At 55.1% G+C, this 14,941-nt stretch overlaps 1 protein-coding gene across 1 annotated transcript in view; it reads left to right on the top strand.

Moving 5' to 3' along the window:
• The window catches only part of CRY2 (cryptochrome circadian regulator 2), a 32,200-nt gene extending 17,270 nt beyond the window's left edge, over nt 1-14,930 (top strand). The window contains exons 6-12 of the mRNA XM_054587107.1: nt 1,120-1,260; nt 2,381-2,692; nt 2,973-3,124; nt 3,249-3,451; nt 3,756-3,848; nt 5,000-5,141; nt 12,762-14,930. Coding sequence (XP_054443082.1) covers nt 1,120-1,260; nt 2,381-2,692; nt 2,973-3,124; nt 3,249-3,451; nt 3,756-3,848; nt 5,000-5,139 — 1,041 coding nt within the window. The 3' untranslated portion in view covers nt 5,140-5,141; nt 12,762-14,930. The remainder of the gene's footprint in view (nt 1-1,119; nt 1,261-2,380; nt 2,693-2,972; nt 3,125-3,248; nt 3,452-3,755; nt 3,849-4,999; nt 5,142-12,761) is intronic.
• The last annotated feature ends 11 nt before the right edge of the window (nt 14,931-14,941 follow it).

The following is a 14,941-nucleotide window of genomic DNA, read 5'->3' as shown; positions in this document are numbered from 1 at the left end:
GAGAGATGGAGGGGGGGGGGCGCTGCCGAGCCCTTTGGGGGCCTGGCCTCGGGCAGGGTCACAGGAGGGGCGGGGTGGTATGGATGCAGGTGAGTTGGTAGATTTGGTGGCTGAGCGTTGAGGTGTTTCCCACCTACGGCTTCTGCTTCCTTATCACAAGGAATGAGGGCCATGTGCCCAAGCGTGGTGGGCAAGCGTGGGGCAGGCGGTCTAACAGGGGCGCAACCTTTGTGAAGAGTTTCATCACCGTGAAGAGAAGAAGAGCGTGAGGAGTTGAGAGAGAGAACGTAGTTATTAGATGTAGCGGGAAAAGACTGGAATTGGGGTCAGAAGCTAAATTCCCCCAGCCCTGCCTCTTACCTTCTCTGTAACCCCAGAAGGGTCACAGAACCCTTTGAGCTTCGTTTAGTCATTTTCGAAAGGAGGCGACGATACGCGCTGCCTCAGAGGGTTGTTAGGATCAAGTGAGAACGCCTGTTACAGTGCGTCGTGAAGTAGAGCGCGATGCCAGCAGCAACTGATGATAAAAACATGACTACTAACCCTGTATGACAAATGACCCGAGAAGTGAATGACACTGTGGGTCCCCAGGAACGGGTTGGGAGGCCCTCCTTCGGCAGCTGCTGTCGAACAATGGTGAGAAGTCCCTGGGGAGCTGCAGGGCGGCCGCAGCCTCAGCAGCCCGGTGATGAGAGTGGGGACTGAGACAGGGACATATTCTCTGTGAGGTAGAAGCCTTTTGTTCCTTCTTCCAACTAATCACAGGGCATTCAGCGCTCACAGAATTCTTTCCTACCTGCTATTTTATTTAACCCCTGGGAAGTGGGAAATTTGTTCTCATTTAATAGGTAAGTAGCTGAGAGACTAGACAGCTTGTTCACCATCCCACCCTAAGTTAAATAGCACAGTCAGGGCAAGAGCTTGGGCTCATTTTCGGTCTAATGGTCGTTCCATCGGAAATTTGACCAGCATGAAGGAGTGAAATGAGCGCAGTGTTCAAGCCCTGGCTCCTGCCTTTCTGCTCAGTGACCGTAGGTAGATTCCCAATGACCAAGGGCCTCAGTTTTTTCCTCTGTAACACCCTGGCCTTTCCTTTCTTCACCTCCTGTTTCGCTGCAGGCCTGGGTTGCCAACTACGAGAGACCCCGAATGAACGCCAACTCCCTCCTGGCCAGCCCCACGGGCCTCAGCCCCTACCTGCGCTTTGGTTGCCTCTCCTGCCGCCTCTTCTACTACCGCCTGTGGGACCTGTATAAAAAGGTGAGACACAGTTGGGGTGGCACGCCCCGCCTCCAGCTGCAGCAGGGGAGACGGGCCCTCCGGGCCTTCAGTCACCGTGAGAAGGGGCCTTCCCTCTGGCCCTGGGGGGGGACGACTGGGTTGTGGACCCCGGAGGTGCTTAAGGGTGCGTCTAGTCAGAGAAGGTGGACAGGAGTCCACATCCAGGAGCTGGCGGGGCGAGCACAGCCCAAACTGCTGGCGAACAGAGAATCCAGGTAACCAGGCAGGGCAGGACAGGCAGGAAAGCCGGCCTCAGGGTGTGTCCCCAGAGCTGGCGGACCTGCTGGCAGCCCGTGGACGGGGGTGGGACTCCGATGGGCAGCAGGGAGGGTGAGGCTGGCGCCAGCCCTCAGCAGAAGAGCGCGGCAGCCCTGTGGGGCTGTGTCCGGAGCATTAACAGGGGGAGCCCAGGCGTGGCAGGCCGCCACCCACCAGCGGTGAGGAGACCCGGAGGGCTGCGTGCGGGGCCGGGCCATGCAGACCGTAGGCGAATGTCCCTGTGGTGATGCCCTGGTCCCCAGACAGAGAGGGCAACACAGCCAGCTATTCAGTCATCAGATCATCTTTGCGTCTGTTGTTTCACGCTTCCCGATCCTCGCCAATACCGGGATTCTGTGGCATGAGGTGGCTTTGACGGATTTAGTGGGTAATCTTGTGACTTTAGGAAAGTCATTTGTTTGGGGGTCTGATCTCTTAACTCCCTCATGGCCCCAGATCCAGGCTATTGTATATAACTTACATAACCAGGATGTAGACTGAGCATTTTTATATGCATGGTGATGGGAAAAGTCCCTTGACGTTCTAGAAAGTGGAGATGAAAAGGGAAACCCTCGAGGATGAGGATTATCGTCCAACGCGGAGGGCTTGGTTCCCAGTGCAGAGTGCAGCAGCGACACCCTTTCCCCGGCCACCGCCCTACCTTTCCCAGCCGCGCCGCGGTGCCAGCTGCTTCCAGAGCCTAGTCCTTCCACATGCCCAGGGAGTGTGGGGCGACCAGGTTCGCGGCAGCTCCAGATTCCTTTGTGGGAGAGGCCTGGGGACACGCTGATGAGCGCAGGGCGAATGCTTGTATCCACGTCCTCCTCCTCCCCCCCCCCAGGTGAAGCGGAACAGCACGCCCCCCCTCTCCCTGTTTGGGCAACTCCTGTGGCGAGAGTTTTTCTACACGGCAGCCACCAACAACCCCAGGTTTGACCGCATGGAAGGGAACCCCATCTGCATCCAGATCCCCTGGGACCGCAACCCTGAGGCCCTGGCCAAGTGGGCCGAGGGCAAGACAGGCTTCCCTTGGATTGACGCCATCATGACCCAGCTGAGGCAGGAGGGCTGGATCCACCACCTGGCCCGGCACGCCGTGGCCTGCTTCCTCACCCGCGGGGACCTCTGGGTCAGCTGGGAGAGCGGGGTCCGGGTGAGTGCTCGCTCATCGGGGAGCTGGCCTGTGCCCTTTGTTGGGCCCAGCCAAGGGCGGCCCGCTCTGTGCTGGGGGATGGGGCGGGATCCCTGGGTCCAGGAGATCCCCTCCAAACCCTCCTTGCAGGCTTTGAGGGCGCAAGGAGGGTTTGCGGGGGGGGGGGGGGAGGTTCCAGCAGGAGGGCTTCGGCTCTCTTCTCCACGGGGCAGGTGGTGACGTGGGGAGAACCACGGCAGTGGGCGCCCGGGAGGCTCACACCCCGCCCCACACCACCTAGGTGTTCGACGAGCTGCTCCTGGATGCGGACTTCAGCGTGAACGCAGGCAGTTGGATGTGGCTCTCCTGCAGCGCTTTCTTCCAGCAGTTTTTCCACTGCTACTGCCCTGTGGGCTTTGGCCGCCGCACGGACCCCAGTGGGGACTACATCAGGTGAGGACGCAGACCAGGCTGTCTGCCTTCCAGCCACTGTGGCCTCCTCCTAGGACAGGTTACTCTTGACCCCTTGAAGGAGGGTCTCGGTGTGCTGATGGGTTGCCTGGCATGTATGTTTCAGGCGATACCTGCCCAAACTGAAAGGGTTCCCCTCTCGATACATCTACGAGCCCTGGAATGCCCCAGAGTCGATTCAGAAGGCCGCCAAGTGCATCATCGGCGTGGACTACCCACGGCCCATTGTCAACCATGCCGAGACCAGCCGGCTCAACATCGAGCGGATGAAGCAGATCTACCAGCAGCTCTCTCGCTACCGGGGACTCTGTAAGGAGCCATGGCTCCCCGCCAGCCCTAGCTCGCTGAAAGGAAGGGCGGCACCTGTGGGCTCGGGGTGTAGACGGGGATTTCCAGAGGTTTGCCCAGGGAGACTGAGCGCCGCTCTCCAGGTGGTTATGTTGACTTGCCTTCCCACTGCCCAGGACACTGCACGCGGGGCTGGATCGGGCTCCTGAGTAGTCGTGGGAACCTCGGGGTCATGGCCCGGGACCCCTCACCTTGTTTCACCTGCCCCGCAGCCCTCGGCAGTCCTGTGAGAGTGTATTCCAATTATCCCCTGCCTGTCTCCCAGGTCTGCTGGCGTCTGTCCCTTCCTGTGTGGAAGACCTCAGCAACCCGGTGGCAGAGCCCAGCGCGAGCCAGACGGGGGGCACGAGCAGTGCAGGTGAGCAGCGGCTGGCCTGCCGGGGCCTGCGCCCGTCCCGAGGGCACGGCAGAAGCACCCCCACTTCCGTCACTGAGGGCTGGTGACGAAGGCCAGAACCAGTTTGTGCCCCAGTGGGGCATAAGCAGTGCGGGAACCATGCGGATCACTTCTGATAACAGAGCTTCGGGGAAACAACATTGAGGGACCCGGTCAGAGGAGTGCTGGGCGGGGGTTGCTCGGGTTACCTCAGGCCGGCGTGGTCGGAGCGCCGCTGTGAGCAGGGGCCCGAGTAGTGAGCAGAGCCAGCCTTGCCAAGAACTGAGGGAATAGCATTTCTGCCAAAGGGAAAAGCAGGAAAAGCCCTAGAGACAGATCAAGCTTAGCGCATTCAGGGAACAAAAGCAGGGAGGCCAGCGCGCCGGCATGCCTCAGTGGGGAGCTGGAACGAGAGACGAGGACAAGGAGGAGCAGGAGCAGCATCCTGCAGGCTCAGTATCCACAAGGGGGACTCGGAGTCTGTCACCAGTACACTGGGAAGGCATTGACCGTCGGCCAGCGGGGGCCGGGGGGGGCTGATGGGATTGATGTTTTACAAAGCTCACTGTGCCTGCTGCGGAGCGGGGTCAGTGTGGGCAGCGGTGAGTGCAGGGAGGCTAGAAAGGAGGTGACCGCAGTTGTCTGGGCAGGCGATGGCAGCACAGCCCAGTGGGGGCAGGAAAGAGAAACAGATAGACTCGCCGCCGCCTTAGCCTCCTCTCTTGGGCTCTGGGAGGAAGGTCAGTAAGGTGGGACAGGCCAGGACTCTGGGGGCTTTTATGGTTTGCTCAGGTGAGGGCGCTGCTCCTTCCTGCCTCAGGAGGCCAACCCAGCATTGCGGAGGGAATGTCTCACCCTCAGAGAAAGGAGAGCAGACAGGCCGAGCCAGGCCTACAGCCCATGAGATGCGGGGCCCAAAGGCTGGCCCTGCTGTCCAGCAGTTCTGGTTGTGCTCTCCTGGCACATTTCAGGCGAGGTCACTGCTGAGAGGAAGGCCGGGGTCCGGTCCGAGGAGCAGCGAGCTGCCATTGCACTGATGAGTGGGCTCCCTGCCGCTGAGGAGCTGCCATTGCGCAGTCGCGGGTCATCTTGGCCCCACACAGTCTGTGACCATTTGACCTGCATCCCTACAGGCCCCAGACCGCTACCCAGTGGCCCAGCGTCCCCCAAACGCAAGCTGGAAGCAGCTGAGGAGCCACCTGGTGAAGAACTCAGCAAACGGGCCAGGGTGGCTGAAATGCCTGCCCCAGAGCTGCCGAGCAGGGACGTCTGAGAGTGAGTAACAGCAGCTTAGAGTCAGCGTCAGGAGCCGGGTGGGAGACAGGCGGGGGCCATTTGGAAAACTGCTTCTTTTCTAGCTGAGGGTTAAAACCCAGCAAACTAGATTTAAAATTGGTGGGGACTGCATGATTTATCAGGATTTCAGTTCAAAAATTCCACCATTCTGACTTATATACCTTCTGAATGTTAATTTAAAAGTAAAGCCCTTTGCCAGCAAAGGGGAAAAATTAGGGATGGATTGGGGCTCTTTCTACTTACCAAAGTGAGTCAAATCCAACAGAAAGAAAACAGGGACCCGGATGGGAAGCTGTGGGAGCAGTGGCCCTGCGACAGGCTCTGAGGATGCTCAAGGCGCCTCTGGCGCGCGCGCATGCGTGTGCACACGCATGCACACACGCAGACACACACACACCCCACCCCCACCCCCCGCCCGCCAGGGTGTGTTCTATAGACAGGCCAGGGGAGGGCAGCACTTCCGTTCAGAGGAGAGGCTCCTCAGCCCAGCCCAGCCTCAGGACCAGTGGGCGGGGCTCCCCATCATCTGTGCCTCTTAACAGCCACCGCTCCATTCTCACTTTTCTCACAGCTTTGGCTTTGTGCTTTCCTCTTAGCACTCATCTTTCTCGGAAACCCCCTGAAACTTGTTAAAGAAACAAACAAACAAAAAAAACCCTGACTCCTCCTTCCCTAGAGCAGGAATGGCCTCTTATGCCTTTCTTGGAGAAATAGAAATTATTATCCTCTTTGAGTCATCATTTCGGGCTGTTCCTTATGTGCCATGAATGCATCATGAGATAGGAGGGTGATTTTCTCCATGGAGCCAATTGATTGTTTTTTCCAAACCCCTCCCCTTCGGGGCCAGGCAGGGCCATCGGTTTGAACGTTCAGGCTGGAACGCAGTGAGATGGCAGGCGTTTGATGCTTGTGCCCTTTACCCCGCCGGGGTCTTTGTCATAGACAGAGCTGATGGACAGGTTTGTGCTATCTTGTTCTAGGAGCACCAGCCGCCTTAGATACTGATCTCTCAGTTATCTCTTAGTTCTGGAATACCAAGCAAAGTTCATTTTGTTCTACAAATCTGGAACTTGCCAGGCTGATATTCTGACTTCCAGGTGAGAACACCAAAGAACAGAAGTTAAATGTCCAGGTCAGGGTTGCTCAGTAAGCTAATGGCATACAGTTCAGCATGAGATTGTTGCCAACAGGTGTGTGAGAGACAGGGGAGCCCAAAGCATATAAAACAGCATGATGTATATCCACAAGTCTTAGCAGAAAAAGAAGAAAAGTAACCTAGGATTCCTAGACAAGTGATACGGACTCTATAAACTTATCACACAACAGCTATTGGTAGGCCAGAGTGATCAGGGAGTACAATGTAGAATTTTACACTCGGGGGCCTGATGAGGTGGATTTAGAGGGCATTTCACACAAGAAAAACAGCTTAATGATTAAGTGATCTTGTACAAATTACTTAACCACTTTGACACTCAGTTTCCTTACCTACAAATTAGGTTGCTATAGCAAAAGTTAAATGATTAAATAGAAGTGCCGGTTAGGAATATCTAAAACAAATAGGGAATTATTTTCTTACCTAACGAGAGGCCCGGAGTTGGGTGTTGCTGGTTTTGGTTTGGTGGTTTTACAGGGCCAGAGCCAGCTTTCCTCTTGCTTCATGGACTCAGCGTGGCTGCCACAGCTTCAGCCATCAATTTCTCATCCAAAGCAGGAAAGAGAAGGAATAGCAGGGACAGCTGTACTCATTCATTCAGTAAACATATATTAAGTGATCACAATTTGCCAGATGCTGGGATTGTAGGCATTGGGATATGAACAAGACTTACAAAGTTCCTTCCCTCTTGGGTACTCCTAGTGGGAGGAGCCAGGCAATAAACAAACAGATATGTAATATGTCAGGAAGGCCCTCAGCGGTATAAAGAAAAAGTAAAGTTGGTTAGGAAGATGGAAGATAGAAGGTAAAGGTTAGGGCACAGCGAAGGTTGCAGTTTTACATTATAAGGCTTGTCAGGGGATGCCTCTCCTCGTTTTATCAAGAAAATAAAAGTTTTTCCAGAATACCCTCCCCCAGCTTTTCACATTGGTCCCCTGAGCCAGAACTGAGCCATAAAGCCACCCCCAAGAAGGGAAGTAGGGATCCTGCTTGTCTAGATTGGTTTAGACCATTGGTTTTTCAACTTGAGTGAGCAATAGAATCCTCTAGAGAATTTAAGCCACAGACTGCTAGGCCCCACCCACAGAGCTTCTGATTCAGTAGGTCTGGAGTGAGACCTAAGAATTTGCATTTTCGCCCTGGATGGGTAACTTGGTTAGAGCACCATCCCCACACACCACGGTTGCAGGTTGGATCCCTGGCCAGGGCACATGCAAGAATCAACCAATGAATGCATAAGTAAGTGAACAACAAACTGATCTCTCTCTCTCCCCCGCTTCCTCTCTAAAAATCAATAAATAACAATTTTTTAAATAAGATTTGCATTTCTGACAAGCTCCCAGCAGTTGACAATGCTGATCTGGGACTGCACTTTGAGAATCACTGGCCTAGACCAATCATGACCCATTGTCAGGGCCAGGCCCATGGCCCGCTGAACAAAATCTAGGAAGCGTGGACAGCGAAGAGTACATGCTACACAAGGCACTTAGCCCAGTGTCTGGCTAAGTACCCAGGAAATAGTAGCTCTGATAGTGATGATGATGATGGCGGTGATAATGGATATTGTTATCATCATTATTTTGAAAGAACATAGGTTACACAGTTGGGTTTGATCGTGGAGTGCCGTAAATGGCAGGCGGACGGTCCTTGGTGTACTCTGCGGGAGCTCAGGGCTCTTGGAACAGGAGAGTGGAGTGATCGGACTGGCGCTTCCGGAAGATTAGCCAGACATTAGGCTGGGACCTGCAGAGGACACGGTGGCGGGAGGGAGCCAGCTAAGAGGCTGCAGCAGCGATTCCAGGTGTCATTACAAGGATGCAGACGTCAGGGCTTACGTCTTGCCTTGTAGTCCAGGAGATTGTCCATCAGCCTGTTGGGCTCTTAAGGACTAATTCTCAAGGTTTACTCTGACCTTGATCTTGGCTGACTGGTTGGAAGTAGGGGCCAGGAGGTCGGAGGACAAGCCAGACTGGGGAAGAACACCTGTGTTCTTTGGACAGCCTGAGAGAAAGGAGTGCTTTTGTGTTTCACTGCGTGCTGGGCACAGCCCCAGGCCTCAAGCGCTTCAGCACCCTGTCCGTTACATAGCATCACGTCACCTACCGTACCCACTGAGCAAACACGTCAGGAAAGAAGATGAAAACGCGTGCGTGAAAAGCCATGGAAAAAATATAATTCACCACGCAGATGAAATCACCTTACCATCTTGCACATGCTTGTCAGGGTGTCTTTGACTGTGTCTTCAGTCAGAGCCAGCACACTGAGCCAAGGGGATCCCACAGCAGTGGTCTAGTGGCTGAAGTGGTTGCAGTGTTACATCGAGAGGCAGGAGACTTGTTCCTTTCTCCACTCCTCCCTGTCCGTTTCTGTTGTGTGACTGGGTTAGGATAGTAACCTTTCTGAGATGCTTTAGACGTAAGGTGTGAGTAGTCACTCTGCACCAGCCGAGTCTCCATCCTGGACCTTTTGAGGCCGTGGTCAAGCTGTGTGCACTGTATTTTTGTGATTCTGCTGTTTCTAATACTGAGGGCCTGTGGCCGTTCACTGGACAGACAGTGGTTTACAGTTTAAACCGATCTTGTGGGAAAACATGCCCTCACAGCAGTAGGCTCCATGCTTACCTCAGACCCACACCAGTGTCCGTTCTGCCTTTGGTGCCATTGTACAATGTTCACCAAACTGAAAAATAAGCCAGTCCCCAAATAGCTATCATTTCAGCTGCTACCCCATCATCCCCGAAGCTGCTGATGGCTCAGGATTCCATTAGCCTCAATTGTGTGCAGATTTCTCTTACTGGTCCAACCATTTTACCACAGGGGGAACAGCACGCGATCCGTTTGCCTTTTTGCTGGTACAGCGATCTGTTGAGAGAAGCCCATTGAATACAAGAGGCGCAAGGCCAAGGATCAGCTCTTCCCCTCCCCTCGGGCAGTTTATCAGAACTTTGTTAGCTCTGGACCCTCACTGGGGAAACCCTGATTTCCGGAATCCTTTCCTAGAAATCTTTTTGACGCTTTTTTACTTGTAGATCCCTCCTCACATGAAATAAAGTATGTGAAAAGCACTGGGCAGCCTGTAAAATGGTACACAGAAGCCTGGGCGGTGTGGTATTCGGAAGAGAGCCCGGCTCAACACTCGCATTGACAAGTGTTTGCATCTGTCCCGCCGCTCAGGGCCTGGGAGCCTTCACACAAGCTGCCTCGCCCCTGTGGTTCAAGAGGAGAAGGTGGGACGCTGTCCCCTCGCACTGCTCCTGGCACCTACTCAGTAGCTGTTGGCTGATCAAGGCCCCTCCCTTTTGCAGTGTGATTTGTAGGGTGCAGGAAGGGTGCACGGGTGTGGCTGACTTGAGGAATGAGACCGAGCTTAAGAGCTCAGCATTGTGCCCGATCTAGCTAGGCCCAGCCGCCCTCTGCACCTCCCTGCTCCTGACTTGGGAGCTGGTAGCAAACTCTCCGCCCCTGTCAAGTTCTTGGGCACTGGGCCTCACCAAGTACCACGGGGAGAGGGTGGCAGCTGAGACTTGGTTCCAGGCTCCAAAGCCTCCTGCAGACCTGGAGCCAGCGCTGTGTCCTCTGCTGACAGCTCATGTGTGCACCCCCCGCCCCTGGACTTGGATGGGGGAGGGTCGGCCTTGCAGATATGGGTTTCTTGTTTGCATCCAATGGACAGGAAGGATGTGAGGGCACAGGCCCCCACGGGCTGCCCTAACCAACCACGGACCCACTGAAGGAGGTGGTCATTAGTTTGTTTTGTGTTCCAGCTGCTTCTGTGTTTCTTCTATTAATGACAGGGTGAGAGAGTTGGACAATCAAAAGATTGATTTTTTCAGTGCATGTTTTATGAGTCGATTTTTCCCCTGATGCCTCTCCCCTGGCTGTTCTTCCTTTTCCTTTTGTGCTGCTGTCTATCATTTTCCTGCAAGGTCTCATTTGATGTCCCAGCCCCTTTTTCTGTCCCTTAGCTTGAGAACAAGAGCAACAGGACCGCCTTGTTGTCTGCTGATTGAGTACCTTGAGTAGCTAGTCGAACAGGCCTCTGTTGTCATGCACCAGCTGGGACTCAGTTAACCACGCTCGTGTGTGTGAACCCATCATAGAGGGACTTGGGTCACTGGGGCTTGTCCCAGGCCAGGACACTGCCACCTCCCCTCACGAGCATTTCCCATTGCCAAGTCATGGCTGAGTCTATACAGGGCTGAATTGTTGCCATTATAGCCACTGGAGTGCACCTCACGCCCATATTGCCAAAGTTTAGGCATTGGCTCCTCAGCCCTTTTCAGATTACCCTGCTTTGGTGAGTCTAACGCAGGATGGAACCTCTCCCCAGAAAACCGTGCCTATTCACACGCAGAAAACGTGGGCAGAACTTCGGGGTCTTTGTAGGCTGCCTCTAAGCCTCTCCTTGGACCCCCTAAAGGGACCCCAGAGCAAGAGCCCTGTCCTAGGAATCTTGTAACACTCTCTGTTCTGCCCCATGCCTGAAGGTGAAGAAAGCACAGGAAACAGAGGCACTGGGTAGGAGCCCATGGTGGCGTTCGCGCTGGTGCCGCTTCTTGTTTCAGGAGAGGAACTGTCCCTGGCCCACCTAACACAGGAGCCAGAGGGACCCGCGCATGAATCGTACGTCATGGCCATGGGTTTTATAACACAGATACACCTCAGTAATATTTGTTTGCGGTGAAAACATACGGCTAGGCTGTTACAGTACAAGATTAACAGGAAGAGTTGTTGAAAATATTACGCACTCTAAGGAGTGAGGCACTCAGCGCTGACCTGCACAGGTGGCCACGCCTACATTTGCTCTTTAGTTCTCCCAGCTTCTAGCTAAATTCTCTGATGATAAAGTCAGATAAAATCAAGTAAAATCATCTTCAGATTTAACATTTGTCTTGAAAGGGTTTCGTGTGTTGGAAGACTGATTTTAAATCCCTAAGTCCGGTGTCTTTCTGTCTTTGACTCTTGACAGCGTTTTTCCTTTTCTGTAACATCCAAACACAAATTTATGTTGCTCAGCTGTTAGCCCTCCTGCCACCATGTTGAATTTCTTCTTGTTATATTCCCTAAAAGTCTTAATGAGCAATTCAATAATACAGAGATTATTTAGTGGTGAGCATACGGGTCTTGGAATCAGACAGGCCTGGGTTTCCTGTCTTAGCTCTGCTGCCTCTGAATGCTGTGGTCTTGGGCAATTTATTTGTCCTCTCTGGCTGCAGTTTTCTCATCTGTAGAAATGAAAGCCATAGCTCCAGGGCTAATGGGCTGTTTGCTCAGGCAGCCATAGTAAAGCACCACAGACCAGGCGCCTTGATCAACGGGAACTGACTCTCACAGTTCAGGAGGCTGGACGTCTCACGTCACGGTGATCCGCAGGCTTGGTCCTTCCGAGGTCGCTCCCTCGGCTCGTAGACGGCTGCCGTCTCCCTGGTCTTCATAGTCTCCCTCTGAGCTGCCTGTGTCCTAACCTGCTCTTCCTATAAGGGCAACAGTCCTGGTAGGATTCGGGCCCACCCCAATCACGTGACTGAGGCCCCCCTGCCCATTACGTATGATTTGTGTGGTGCAGGGAGGGTATACAGGGCAGTTAACTTAGTCACCTCTTAAGAGGCCCTGTCTCCAAAAACAGTCATATTTGAGGTTAGGACTTTCACATATGAATTTTGGGGAGACACAGTTCAGCTGTAACACCAGTATGCAGTGCCTGGTCCCTAGGCTCAGCAAGCCTTCTTGTTATCTGCCCCAGCATTGTGTCAGCTGACAAGCTGCCCACAGCACGCCGAGTGGCCGGGCTCACGCTCAACCCACGGGGCCTGCTGAAACGGGCGGCCCGGCCTCCTCACTGGCTTCCCTGGCCTGTTATTAGGCATGAGGCCTCTTCTTCCCTCTGGCCCAGATTCAGGGTGTTATAAATCTTTACAATGAGTCATCCTTGTGTTTCCTCTCTCCTCCCCTCAGTCCTCTAGCACAGGGCCATGGCTTTTTTATCTGTATGTGGAAATTTCTAAACTCAGTCATTGCCTTCGTCTTCAAAAATCACTGCTCCCGGCTGACTTCTCTTTCAGGCATTTTTTTCTGACTTTCCATTTCTGGCAGCAGCTGCTCTGCCGTGATTCAGAAACTGCCCTTGTTGTGTCTGAGCAGTGTCCCCCAAGGCTGCGTATGGGCCTCGTGGCCTTCTCCTCCCCCTCCACTGCCGCCTGGCCCTGAGCAGGGGAGGCCCGGAGAGTCTGCAGGGGCGAGCTGATCCCGCAGGCGCCCCGGAGCAGCTGCGCTCAGGCACCTGGTGGCATCCCAGCAACAACCTTGTCCCCAGGCGCGGCAACCCGTGTGGTTTGTGTTTCCCAGTTCCCGGCCTGAGCATCCCCAGAGCCTAGAGCAGCAGCTTGTGCCCCAGGCAACTGAGCAGCCTCCTGAATGTTCCTTTCAGCACTTGTTTTTCTCTTTCAGTGGCAGCGCTGTGGCTCCATGAGCAATGCCCGGGTGCCCGAGCAGCCACCACGGCAGCAGAGAGCAGCCTGCAGGAAAGCTGATCACCGACAGAGATCGAGCCAGCGTGTGTGTGTCTGTGCGCGCGTGTGCAGAGGAAGGAGTGGTGTGCCTATCTGCGTGTGCATGCATCCGTTTACACTCTTGTGATTCTGAATGCTGCCTGGGCTGGAGAAGTACCTGTAAGCAGCTTCACCTCAGCCTTCAGACACCAGGCTAGAGGTCAAGGCTGTGACTTTCAACCACGACCCGTCCCTGCGAACCAATGCCCTGTCTGAACAGAAGAGTGGTAGGACCCTGGCTGGGATTCTGGCATCTGCCCCTCCCCCAGCCCTTCCCATCTCCCTCCTCGCCTCAGACTGGGGAGCAGGAGGGCGATACTTCTGGTTCTCGTCCAGAGCCCTGCTGACTTCGTCCTGACCCTGGAGGCTGAGCAGCTGGAGTAGATGGGTGCTGTCCAGACACAGTCACCTGGTCTGGCGTCTTTCGTATTTTAAAACCCCCTGCCCCTGGGCCCTCTAGACCCTTCCTCAGGCATCTAGGCCGGAGCACAAGGCTATGGACAGATCTGAAAATTTCCGCCATCACATGGAAGCACAGCCATGCCTGTGTGCCTGGTACTGTAGACAGTGGCCTAGGAGGTACAGTTGGCTTTGGGGGGGCTGGCAACCTAAGGGTAGGAATAGCATCCCAGCTCCCGCTGTTGCTTCCCCAGAAGCTGAGAGCCAGCCTCAGAGCCGCTGTGGAGACCCAGTGCCTCCCCCAGGAGTAGGCCATGTTCCTGGTCCTCTGGCCACACTCCAGGGCCCCGCGGCACTGCCACTTAGCTCAGCTGACACCCCCCAGGGGAGCCATCCTGGCCTGGGCTCTGCAGGCCTCCAGGCCCGGGACCGGTCAGTATCCAGGCTGCCACTTCAGCTGTGCCAGAAGCTGGGTGCCGTGGACCCGGGCGGGTGGCCCAGGGTGGGCACTGCCAGGGACGGTCGGGAAAGGTCCAAGCCGAGAGCCCACCCAGCGCACCAGCCTTTCCGAAGCAGCAGGTGGGAGGTGTGACCCAGAGGAGCCAAGGCCTTACATTCCAGGAGTGGCCAGTGCCTCCCACTTCAACCCTCCCTCCGTCCCGTATCGAGAAAAACAGAGTGAAAAGGACTGTGGTCGGCTGCAGCAAGTCTTCCCTCCACCCCGTGGCCTGCCCTAGAGCCACAAAGTGTGTGTGTGCTTTGTGTGTGGGTGTGTGTACGTGTGTGTGTGTGAGCGCGCACTCGCGCACTCAGAGCTGAGAGGCTGATTCCTTTTTGGATTTTTGTCCTCACGTGTAACGTTAAGCTGGCCTCTGGGCCTTTTCCTCTCTACCTCCCTGTGACCTTTCCTAGCCTCATAGCTGTTAACTCCCTTGGCCCCCGCCCCGTCCCCCACTGCCCTCGGTCCTCGGACCAGCCCCCGGGGCCAGGCCCCGTCTCCTCAAGCTGTCCAGCGCGTCGACAGGCTTCTTCCTGAGATGTCCTCAGGCTTTCTCAGCCAGAGAGCTGCCTTTAGAGTCCAACTGTTGTATGTGTGTCACCCTCACTAGAAATGTCCCACAATCGTGTGGGGGGAGCAGGGGGCACAGGTGTGTGTATTTGAAGCCTGGGGTTGGGAACATCCCTATTCCATTAGCCCCGGCGGGGAGGAAAGAGAACTGGCGGCTGTCAGAAGGGGAGAAGAGCAAGCCTGGAAGGGCTGGTCTGAGAAGCGGGGCCAGAGGCACGATTTACTTAACAGCACCTTCAGGTGGCGGGATGAGTCCCTTTTCCTGCCTGTGTACCCCCACTTCCCCACCCCCGGCATGCTGGCCCATTCCCAGCGCAGTGGAGCAGCCCACTCCTGGAGCTAGGAGGAGTGGGGGAAGGGTGTGTCCGGTGGCCTGGAGTGCCGCAGTGGCTTTGTGCCTGCCCTGTCCTGGCCCCGGTGTCCCCGGGGGCTGCCCAAGAGCATTGCCCCAAATCCTGACCCAGGGGCCAGCATGGGGAAGAGATCGTCGCAGGCAAAATGCACTTTATACAGAGATTTCCTATTGCAGGGAAGGTGTGTTTCTCCCACAGTTTGTGAATATTCACTTATTTCATAAATGTCTGATCCTGTCTGAGCAAAGCTGTACTGTT

This window comes from Pteronotus mesoamericanus, unplaced genomic scaffold (assembly GCF_021234165.1).
Source record: "Pteronotus mesoamericanus isolate MK-2021 breed Mesoamerican mustached bat unplaced genomic scaffold, CSHL_Meso_final scaffold_1066, whole genome shotgun sequence".
NCBI lineage: Eukaryota > Metazoa > Chordata > Mammalia > Chiroptera > Mormoopidae > Pteronotus > Pteronotus mesoamericanus.
The sequence above is the reverse complement of the archived record's forward strand: the minus strand, read 5'-3'. Positions and strand labels throughout refer to the sequence as shown.